This window comes from Piliocolobus tephrosceles, chromosome 19 (assembly GCF_002776525.5).
Source record: "Piliocolobus tephrosceles isolate RC106 chromosome 19, ASM277652v3, whole genome shotgun sequence".
In the NCBI taxonomy this organism is placed as follows: Eukaryota; Metazoa; Chordata; class Mammalia; order Primates; family Cercopithecidae; genus Piliocolobus; species Piliocolobus tephrosceles.
In genome coordinates, this window is record NC_045452.1 from 27,674,869 (window position 1) to 27,687,099 (window position 12,231).

General features: G+C 39.9%; 1 protein-coding gene across 2 annotated transcripts in view; it reads left to right on the top strand.

Annotated features, from left to right (window-relative positions):
- The window catches only part of ATXN10 (ataxin 10), a 174,889-nt gene that overhangs the window by 132,938 nt on the left and 29,720 nt on the right, over positions 1-12,231 (top strand). For both annotated transcript variants that reach the window (XM_023221754.2, XM_023221755.1), the window contains one exon: positions 4,169-4,232. In XM_023221754.2, coding sequence (XP_023077522.1) covers positions 4,169-4,232 — 64 coding nt within the window. The remainder of the gene's footprint in view (positions 1-4,168; positions 4,233-12,231) is intronic.

The window sequence follows — 12,231 nt, forward strand, 5'->3', positions numbered from 1 at the left end:
TCACCTTTATTGCCTGCTTAAATTTCAGTTTTTAGTGTGTGATTGCATTTCCTTCAAAGAACATCTTACCCATTTAGCATATCTCAAGAGTTCTACTTTTTTTTGTAGAAAGTGAGGTGTTTTCCACGCATTGAATAATGAATCCTGAATACGTTTATTTCTCACTTATCAAAAAAAACTGGTTTTTGAAAATAAATTTGAAATTTTGCCTAATGCAGAGAGGAAGTGTAAATTCATCTCTGTTGAAGTAATTGTTCAGTTTCTTCATGCATTTAGGATCTACTGCCCAACTCCTTGTTCCTAAATGAACTAATTGCATTTAATAGTGTGAATGTCGCCAACTACTGCTATCACTCCCAGTGCTCTTTATTGAGCATTTACTGTGTGCTAAGCATACTCACAGTCTCTCTTTGAAGTAGGCACTGTCATCCCCAAGTCTTAGGGGAGGAAATCAAGTCTTAGGGGTTTCTTGACTTGCCCAAGGCCGGCAGATCTCATAGCAAGGCTTTGACCCCAGCAGTCTGGCTCCACAGTGGCCACTCTTAATCCCTATGCCACACTGCCTCCCAGTTCCACGAACTTCTTGTTTCATCTTATCTTCCAGCTTTTGCACATACTCTTCCCCCTGCACAAAACACTCCCACAGTCCCCTTTGCCTTATTTAATTCCTGTTCATTCTTCTCACCTTAAGCTAAATGCCACTTCTTTAGGGAGGCCTTCTCTGTGAGCCCCATGCTATATGTCCTTCTAGCTAAACAAACTATGAGCATGAAAATCAACCTCAGTCTGGCGTGGAGATGCACCTGTGTTCTAGAAGGGTTTGGATCACACCTTTGTGGAGAGCTGGTGAGGATCAGCTGGATTCTTTCTTCTCAGTGACACTCACAGGGCCCTTGCTTCATTTCTGGATCTCTCCTTATCTTCACCCCAGTATCAGTCAGCACAAGGCAAAGGCATTTGGCATCTCTTCTTTCCCATTTGCAGACTTGACTGTGTGTACGTACCCCATCCAGCTGGTAGATGTGGGGCAGGTTATCAGAGGAGAAGTGGGGGTGTGAGGGCATCCTTGGGGAAGCTTTGGTGACAGTCTCAGGTGGGGTCATTACCAACTTGGCCGTAAGACTCTCTCTGTGCTTCTCAAACACATGATTGCCCCGTAAGACCCAGTCTCGATAGCGGCCTAACCCTCCCTGCCAGTGCTTCCTAAACCAGCTGTGGTGAAGAGCCGCTTACCTTTCCCTCAAACCATCCTGGACCTGTATTTGCATAGAATATAGTATAAAATGAATGACTAGAAAAATAAATCTGAAAAAAGACGTAAGAATTCAAGGCCAAATTTCATCATAAGATTCAGCAGACACTGCATGGCTGTCATATTGTCAGCAGTTTCTCAGCGTCTCCCCTCAGTGTCTGTTCCTACAAACTGACAGTGGTCTCCAGATCTCACCTTGAATAGCACTTACTAGGTCAGTGACCACAGGGAGGGGACTTCTGAGCCTCACTTTTTTGTGTGTAAAAGGGAACCAATAATACTTACTCTAGCATTTCAGAATTAAATGAAGTCATTGAAGCATCTAATTACCTAGTATATGCCAGGTGTCTACTAAATAGTAGTTCATTTCCCATCACCCCTTCAGTGCCTGGGAAAAAATTACAGATATTAGATGATTACCAATTAATTATTCTCTTCTTCCTGCCGTTTGTAAAACAAGAATCATTAATAGATTCCTAGCAAGTCTGTGCATTAGAATCAGCTGGAGATCTGGTTTCTTTCAGTGGGACATGGCGTTTGGAATAGTTAATGTTCAGTGGTTCTGTATCATCTTAGGTTGTGTATATCTCACTAGGGATGTAAAGTCAAAATACTGTTTAATTCTGAAAAAGAACTTTATTTTATATTTCATTAGATTAATTTGTATGTTTTCAGTTTTTGTAACTTTAAATTTAATTTTTTAAAGTTAGATAAAACACAGAGGATTCCAAAGTCAAAATTATACAAGGCACATTCAGAGTCTGCATTCCTGTTTCCTCCACCCCGTTCTCCTCTTTACCCTGTGGATAACCATTATTTGTTTTTGGTTTAACCTTTCATTGTTTCTTGTTCAGAGTATTTAAAAATACTCCATTATCACACACAAGATTCTCATATAAGGCTATTAACATGTTGTAATCAGGCTACATCTCCTGGCAGTCCTCCCGCAGCAGTCCATCAGCAGTCTTCTCCACTCACATTCACAGCCGTATAGCAGTCTACTGTGTTTGTACCATAGTTTATGTAAGCAGCCCCCATTCGTAGAGACTTTAGTTGTTTCATAATAAGTTGTGCTGCACCCAGTATCATTAGTCATCAGAAATGAGCATCAAAACCACAATGACATACCACTTCACTTACACTAGAATGCCTAATACAAAAGACAGACAGTATCAAGTGTTTATGAGATTGTGGAGATGCTGGAACCCTCATACATTGCTGGGTGAAAATGTGAAATACTGTAAACACTGTGAAAACAGTCTGACTGTTCCTCAAATGTTTATAATTGTCATATGATCTAGAAGTTTGACTCATAGGTATATACCCAAGAACAATGAATACTTATATCCACTCAAAAACATGTACATGCACATTCAGAGCAGCATTATCATGACAACCTAGAGGTGGAAATAACACAAATGTCCATTAGTGGGTGAATGGAAAAATACAATGTGGCATATCTATACAATGCACTGTTCACATTACTCAGCCATGAAAAGGAATGAAGCACTGACGTGCCACAACACGGGTAGATCTTGAGTGAAAGAAGCCAGGTTCAAAAGGCTACAAGTCGCTCAGATTATCTGACTCCGTTGTAGGAAATGTACAGAATAGGCAAATCCAGAGAGACAGGAAGTAGATGGATAGTTGCCAAGGACTAGGGGGAGGGAGAAATAAGGAGTGACTGACCAGTGAGTATGGAGTTTCTTTTAGGGGTTAGGAAAATGTTTGAAAATTGGATCATGCTAATGGTTATATAACTCTGTGAATATACTGAAAACCACCAAATTGCACACTTTAAAAGTGTAAATTTTATACTTTGTGATGATGCTCAGCAAAAAATGAACTGGGCCAGGCACGGTGACTCATGCCTATAATCCCAGTGCTTTGGGAGCCCAAGGCAGGAGGATCACTTGAGGCTGGGAGTTTGAGACCAGCCTGGGCAGCATAGTGAGACCTCATCTTTACAAAAAATAAAATAACAAAATAAACTGTGCTGTAATGAATAACCTTATTTCATGGGGTAGTGTGTTTTTGATCTGTAATTTCAGAAATGGGGTTACTGGGTCACGTGTCGTTTTGCTGCTTACACCCAGTTCCCTTTCATGGGAGTTGTACCATTGATCATTCCCTCCAGCAGTGTACGAGCGTGCCTGTTTCCCTGTGGCCTCACCAATAGCATTTGCTGTCAGACTTGGTTGTTAGTCTGGCAGGTAGGAAATGTTGTGTGTAATTATAATTTGCTTACCTCTGATGAGCAAGTTTGAACATATTCTGATGTCTTTTTAGTTTATTTGTATTTTTGGTGCCATTTATGTTTCATGTATCTCACCTGTTTTTCTATTGTATTGTTGGTGGTGTTTGAATTTTTACAAGTTCTTTATATATTGAAATATTAATCCTTTGCAAATATCTTCCAGATCTGTGATACCTTACAAATAGTTTTCCCAGTTCTCATTTGTCTTAAAAAAAATAGTCATATTTTAAAACCTTTCCCCTGTTGCTTCCGGATTGAATCATAGTTAGGAAAGCTTTTCCTATTCCCAGCTTAGAAGAGGAATTCACCCATTTTTTTTCTAGTACTGTTTTTTTTTTTTTTTTTTTTTTTTAATTTAAGTTTAGATCTCATATCCATCTGGAGTTTATCCTGGTGAACAGTATTAGGAAGTGATCTACTTAGATTCTTTTTTATATGGCTACCTAATTGCCCCAAGTTTTTGAAGTCCAGTGAAAAGAAAAGTATCACTTTTTGTTTACATTGTTTTATATAGTTCTGGGTTGATATAGGTATTTCAGATAATAGTGCAAACAGTATTATAACATTGAATAAGAAAACACAAAAGGAACAAGTCATCTGTAATCTCTGACTATAGCCATGCTGTTTGCAGTGTATAAACTTATCTTCTTTCTCTCTAGGTAAATGAGCTGGATGGTATCCCGTTGATCCTGGACAACTGCAACATCAGTGACAGTAACCCCTGTATCCTTGCACGTGAATTACCATGCAAAAGTTTACAGCCGGGGCCCTTAGCAAAACAAGTCCCGTTCCTCGTGTTCATTCAGTATGTAGCTGGCTGCCTTGGTTGTTTACTTGTTCCTGTGAACCAAATCATTTTTTCAGAGTTATGGTGCTGGAATATCATTTCTGTAACCTTTGTAATATGGTAAACTAAGTTTTTCAAGGTGAATAAGACGTTCAAATGAGCATGTGGCCAAAAAGCACTTTCAAACCTGGGGCAGAGGCAGCCCATGTAAGGCACTGTGCTGCACATCACCAGCATCACCTTTCCAGTGTGTGTGTGGTCTTCAGAGTAAACATGAACTATGGTATATTGTTTTGCTATAGAGATTCTGAGTATCCAGTCTTTGGGAAGTACTATTTTAACAAGAGTTTGGCAACATAGAAACATGAGGAGCTCTCTGGCTCCCTAGGAAGAGGAAGGAGCGTTTCAGTGGTGCTGAATTCTCATCTTCGGAGGGTTTGTCCTGCAGCCCTCTGCTGCAGAAGCTGAGAGCGCTGGCTCTTGCCCTTGCTTGGGTTGGCCACCCTTGCTGGAGGGTGTTCTGCAGGGACCCTGCCTTTTTCCTACCAGTTCAAGTAAATTGTACTATACAAAAGTAACGTAGTACAGTGGTCACTAACCAGGGACCAGATACAGCTTGTTTAGATTTGAGATAAAACCTACTGTTTAATTTCATGAACTTCCCTGGTGAGAGCCAAACTCAGTTGTGCCCCTTGTCCTAGTCACTGCTTGGCTGGGGGCGGGGCAGGGGTGAGTAAGGCTACTGCAAGGACTGGGAGCGTAGCCTGTGGGAGGCAGTGAGGAGCCCAGCCTAGCACTGAGGAGACTGAGGAGGGGGGCATTTTAAAAATAAAACTATGGCTTCTGCCAAGAAAAGAAAAGCAGCTGATGAAAATCATGTGTTTCAAAGTAAGTAGACTGAGCAATGCTTATTATTTGTGCTGAAGATACTGTCATTTGTCTGATTAGCAATAGAAAACAATCTATTTTAAAGAGCACAGTAGCTTGTAAGTTCAGTCAGGAAAAGACAAATACACAGCCTCAGAAGACTCCTCTTCAGAGTAAAGCACATTTGGTTCAGTGCATGGCATTATCATGAGTCCCTGCAGGCTGTGCTCATTAAAGAGTGTTGACATTTTTTTAGTCCCTCAAAAAGGAAAGAAAAAAGAAGAAAGCTTCTAGTCATGGGAAAGCAGTACAAGAATGTTCAGGTACAATTGCAGATGTTGCATTTCTCAATGAAAATGATGATTTATTATGAAAAAAGAAATTCACTCACAGTTTACTTTACATTCCCTGAATTGACCTTCTAGTGAAGAAGGGGTTTTCATTGCTAGTTTTTGGCTTTTAGCGAACACCAAAAAATAAAAAGACTGTTGTACACAAGCACATTGTAGGCCTACAGATGCTCACAGCACCTTCCGCCTTGGTGTCCTCCTTGCCAGATGGCCATTCGTTCATTCACTTCTTCCTTCAGGAAACATTCATTCAGTCCCTCTTGTGTGTTTACACCCTTTGCCTTATTGAACCCTGACAACACCACGAAGCAGATACTATTACTATCATCCCTGTGTTGTAGACGACGAAATAAAACTGAGTCTCTAGCTTGCCCAGAGGTCAAAACCAGATTTTATACATGTGAGTGCCTGACCCTTAGCCACTTCCCCACACTGCCTTCTTACAAGTCACTGGGAGGAGACAGAGCACATGCATTGAACCACATAGACATACGCATGTAGTGGACAAATGATTCAGAGTTACACGTTTAAAAAAAAAAGATACAGGATAGCTATATCTTTAGCTAGATAACTGGCTTTTAGAATGATAATCAGTGAAACATTGCAAGATCATGGAATCTCCTCTGAATCATTAAGAAAAGATAAAATATCACAAGCATCTTTAGTGTTATGTGTATTCGGTAATTCTTTGGAGTTGTATTTATTAAGCCCACCAGATTTTAAAGGCATATAAAATGTGGTAAGATATGAGACCCATACTGAAATATCAGCGCAGAGGGAGAATGACAGTTGAATGGTCAGAAATGAAAAAGCATTACAACCTAGAGATTCCGTTTTTAGATGTGATCTATAAATTAAAATCTGGCCTTCACAGTACTAAAGTAAATAAGGACATGATATGATTACAAAATTTACCTTATTCCATCGGTAAAACCGCATTAATGCTCCTTCCAGGCTATTCCCCAAGAATTATCTAATGACTCTGACTTTACTCCTCACTTCCCATTCACTCTTTTTCCCCCGTTCTTGTGGATTTTTTTCCTTTTTTTTTTTTAATTCATGAAAATAATACACCTCTATGGGGGTTTTTAAATACCAAAAGGCATTCAGTCAGGGAACAATATCTCTAGCTCCACTTTCTACACTTTCTAATTCACTTTCTTAGCTATTTCTTCTAGTAGCTACTTTTGTATACCTAAATAATATGCTTTACTGCTGTTTCTTGATATATCAAGTTTTAGTGTGACCTGTTTATTTTATGACATGAGCATGCACCTCCTGTGCACCACCTCCTCCCTCCTTCCCTCGCGCCTCCCCTGGAGTTAGGACTGCACATCCCGTTCCCTGTTGCCCACGCTGTGAATGAGGCTTAGCATCTTCTAAAGTGTTTGCTATTTGAGGGGTGTGTGTGTGTATACATTACAGTGTCCTTGGTCAAACCTTTTGCCCATTGGGATATTTTTCTTCATTATTCATTTGTTAACACATCTTTATGTATTCTAGATTGAAGTTCTTTGTCAGCTACATGTGTTGCTAATATTTTCTCTTTCCTGTTCCTGTGATTACCTTGTCATTTTCTTTATAGTTTATTTTGAATAACAGAAATTCTTAACTTTTAGTCAAATTCATCACTTTTCCTTTATGGTTAGGGTTTTTTGCACATGTATCTTGTTTTAAGAAGTATTTCTTTACCCTGAGGTTATGATGATAATAATATATTATCTTTCGAATGCTTTACAGTTTTAACTTTTATATGTATGTCTGTAATTCATTTAGAGTCAGTTTTTGTGTATGGAGTGTGTTAGAGTCTATTTCTATTCTCTCCAGATGGCACACAATTGTCCCCGCCCTAGTTACTGAAAAGAACATGCTTTTGTTCACTGTAGTGCTACCTTTCTCAGAAGTATTGATATAAGTTTGGGTCTGTTTGTGGACTCTGCCTTCTTTTCCATTTATTTTTTTTGTCTATCCCTACACCGATATGATGGTCTTAATTACTATAGCTTTCCAATATGTCTTGATAAAGGATAAGTCAGTTCTTCCAATTTGTCTCTTCTTTTTTAAGTGTTAGGACCATTTTTGGTCATTTGTATTTTTGCATAAAAGTTTTAGAATCAGCTTATTAAATTCTACACATATGCACACACACGTACATGTATATACCCGTACACACACAAATAACCTCGTATACCACTAACAAAAACAATTCAAAGCCCCCACATACTGAGTTATTCATTGAAATTACATTGACTAATGTAATTTAGTCAGAATTGACGTACAATACTGAGTTTTCAACCCATGAACATGTTATACCTGTCCACTTATTTAGGATTATTAATTTTCAATTTTACTCTTTTCTGTATACTTCTTGAACTCCATTACATGGATTTTTGTATGTATTATTTTGTTGCCATTCATTTAAAAGTGTTTTTCAATTTTTATTATAACTTCTTTTTTGACCCATGGATTATTAGAAATTCATTTCTGAACAATTGAGAATTGTTTAGTTATCTTTTGGAGCTTGATTTCTGGTATAAATGCATTGTGATCAAATAGCACCTACTTGATATCCTCTGTCTTATGAAATTTATTGAGACTTGATTTATGACCTAGTAATATGGTCAGTTTTTGCAAATGTTCTATGTGAGCATCAAAAGCATGGCTGTTTTCCAGTAGTTGGGTGTAGTAATTTATATACATACATTAGGGCAAGTCTGTAAATGGTAGTATTTAAAACTTTTAGGTTTTTTACAGATATTTTTGTCTACTTTGATTTATCAATTAGAGAGAGAGGTGTTTTGAAATATCAGCCTATGATTATGGATTCATCTAATTTTCTTTTTCATTATATAAATTTTCCCTTTATATGTTTTGAGGCAAGGTTTTTAAGTAAAGGTATATAATAGGTCCTGAGAAATAGTCCTGTTATCATTATGAAATGACCCTCTTTATCTCTAAAAATGATTTTCTGCCTAATATTAATATAGCTATCTAGCTTGCTTTGGATTGGTATTTACATGGTACAGTTTTATCAGTCCTTTTATTCTCAACCTTTCTGTCTGAGATGTGTTTCTTGTGTAAAGTACATACAGTCATGTGCCACATTGTAATGTTTTGGTCAACACAGACCCATATTCAACCTTGGTCTCATAAGGCTGTAATACTGTATTTTTACTGTACCTTTTCTGTGTTTAGATACACAAATACTTATCATTGTATTACAGTTGCCTACAGTATTAAGTACAGTTACATGCTATACAGTTCTATAGCCTAGAAGCAATGGGGTATACCATACCGCGTGGCTGTGCAGTAGGTTACTAGGTAATATAGCCTAGAATGTGAGTACAATCTGTGATGTTCACACAGTGATGATATTGCCTCCATCCCCAGTGCCACCATCCAGTCCACACTTGCATCATTACTGGCCCTGAACTTGGGCAGTGACTTCCTAACTCATCTTGCAGTTTCTGCTCCTGCTGGGTCTAGGTGATTTTTGAGTCCCCATTCATTCAGTGTGATGATCTTTTAAAACCAAAGCTGGATCATTCCTCTCTGACTCTCCCACTCCCCAAACCACCTCGCATAAGCATACCCCTGTTCACAGAGCCTCCTAGACTGCCTGTCATCCTCAGGATAAGCCCAGTCTATCACATTCTAAAAGGTCCTCTTCATTTGTATCCAGTGCCGTTCTCCCCTTCGTCAGCATTCCCAAGGCACACCTACCTTTTTGCTTCCAAGAAGGATCCCAGTTCCTGCGTGGAGGCAGTTGTCCCAGCACATCTCTGCTTGTGCTCCTCCTGGGCTCTGTCATTGTCATCCTTGTGCTTCACACCCGGCGTTCTGTGTCTCTTCTCTCAAGTCCCAGCCGAGATAGGCCACCCCCGCCGATCCCTGCCAAAACTTGTTCTGTTCCTTCAGCTCATCACAGATTATTGTTAAATATGTGTGCATTTATGTCTGGATTACCCGCTGGATTAGGTTTCCTGAGGGCAGGGATCAATGTTTCTGTGTTTCACCTCAATATAAATATGCCATTGTCTTGCATGTAGTAGATAACCAAAAAATACATCTTAGATAGATATCTGAATGGGAAAAGGAAAGAAACAAATGAGCAAACAGCAGCTTGGTGAAATATGTGTATGTGTGCATGTGTGCGTGCATGTGCCTATGTGTGTATTTATTTATTTTGGGGGAGAGGGTGGTTCTAAGCTCGGGAGAAATGTCTCCCATGGGTTCTTTGACTCTGGTAAATTAAGTATTCTTGGTTTGTCAGTCATATTATTTAAAATTCAGTTTAACCCATTTTTCTAGTAATTAGCACCATCCAAGCTTTTATTGAACTTAATTTTAGTATTTTGTGTTAAAAAGCAATAGATATTTTGGGCATGCTAAGACTAGGAATCAGTGCTGATGTCGAATATCCACTAATAACAATACCACTCTTCTCTGAGCACTCTGGATAATGTCCTCCTTGGGATGGGGTGAGGCCTGGGATGCCTTTGGATAGGAGTTTACCCGTGCCCCATGGGACATCTGCAGTCAGGACTGTGTAGAAGATTCCACTTTCTCGGCCACCCTAGGGGTTAGGAAATCCAGGCCGGCCTATCAGAGCAGACTAGAAGCAAAAACTGCCCCAAGGTAGGGGATGTGGCTGGAAGCATTCCTTTTCCATTTCTTGGAGGTAACTTTTAGAGACCACCAGGGATTTCCACATCCAGGGAGAAGGTACCAGCTATGAGGGGAAGCTTAACTCTGAAGGACCGCCCTGGCTGCTGCTGCCTCAGGGACACAAGCCCAGCTAGTGCCCAGCTGTTCGCTCACCCAACTCACTTTTGGGTCACCCACAGTAATGACACAGTAGCCAATGCCATCGGAAAATTCCAGCTCTGCTACCACAGAGGCAATTTCTTATTTGTCAGTTTATTGTGGGATTCTTTGTTGTTGTTGTTTCCAAATAGAAACAGCTGAACTTTATTTGAAGTGTTTTTCTTTCGTTCTTTTTTGATCTGTGTTTTGATCGGTTGTCCTTGATGTGGGTTTTTTTTTTTTTATATATTGTTTTTATTGGGGGGATGGTGCGGGGACAGGGATAGAATGAGAGTCCAGACTGGATTGTTTTGGGTTTTTTTTGTTTTTTTCTGTTTTCTTCCTTTCTTCCTTTCTTTTTCTTTTTTGTTTTTTATTGAAACACCTAATTTGTAAGAAAATAAAATTCACTTCCATACAGAAATGTAAGAGTTTATAGGAATAATCACTGAACAGTAGTTTTCCCGGTAATCCTGTGTTGAGGAAGAATGGCACAGTGGCAAGGGCATCAGCCCTGTGGCCAGGCAGACCCACACTCGGAAGTTCTGCCACTCCTTAATTTCCGAGCATTGCACCCAGTCTCTCTAAGTTTTAGTCTTGTCTGAATGAGACCTACCCCGACAGGGTTATAGTGAGTGTGAAATGTTATCATGCTTAGAAAGTGCCCAGAAATAGTTTCTCAACAAATAAGTGTTTTTGTACAAGTATCCTATGTAGCTATTTATTCCTATGAGAAAGGTAAATTTTCATCTGTGATTGCACTGTGGGTCAGTGGTTCATCTGTGATTGCACTGTGGGTCAGTGGTGAGACTCAAATAATATCACCAAACAGAATAGAGTCCAGAAGCAGACTCACCCACACCCAACAAAGGCCTCACTAAAGTTCACTCAGAAAAGGATGGTTTTTCCCATAAATGGTGCTGGACCAATTTAATGTCCATAGTGGGGAAAAAATGACCTGGGACTCCTAACTCAACACCATTCAGAAATGTCAATTCAGGTTGAATTTATAGACCTCAGTGTGAATGGTAAAATAAAAGAGCTTCTAGAAGAATCACAGAAGACTTTGGCTATTATCTTGGATTGGGCAAAGGTTTCTTAAGGCACACAAAGGCTAACTGAAAAGCACTAACTGTAAGAGAAAGACTTTGAAACGATGTTTGCATTACATATATCTGACAAAGGATAAGGACTTCTGCAAAACAAGGAAAAGAAACAATTCAGTTTTTAAAAAATGGACAGAAGACTTGCATGCCACTTCACAAGAGAAGAAATCCAAATAGTTAATGAGCATATGGAATGAGTGCAGCATTGTTAGTCATCAGGGAAGTACAGATTTAATCCACAACAAGTAACCACTAGGCCCCACCAGAATGGCTAATAAAAGCCCCAACAATACTCAGTAATGGCAAGGATATGGAGCAGCCTGAAGTTTCATACATGATAGTGGGATGTAAGTAGGAAGAATTGCTTTGGAAAGCTTTTTGGTTGGGAGCATCTGCTAACATTAAACATACACCTATCCTGTGAACCAGCAGTTCTCTAGTATATCCCCAAAGAGGAGTGCAGGTATATGTTTATTAGAAGAGGAGTCCCCATCCCATCAGCCACAGACCTGGCACTGGGCAGCACGGCAGGAGGTGGGCGAGCATCAGTCACCACCTGAGCTCCGTCTCCCATCAGATCAGCAGGAGGTGGGCAAGCGTCAATCACCATCTGAGCTCCGTCTCCCATCAGATCAGCAGGAGGTGAGCGAGCGTCACCATCTGAGCTCCATCTCCCATCAGATCAGCAGGAGGTGAGCAAGCGTCACCATCTGAGCTCCATCTCCCATCAGATCAGCAGGAGGTGGGCGAGCGTCACCACCTGAGCTCCGTCTCCCATCAGATCAGCAGGAGGTGGGCGAGCGTCA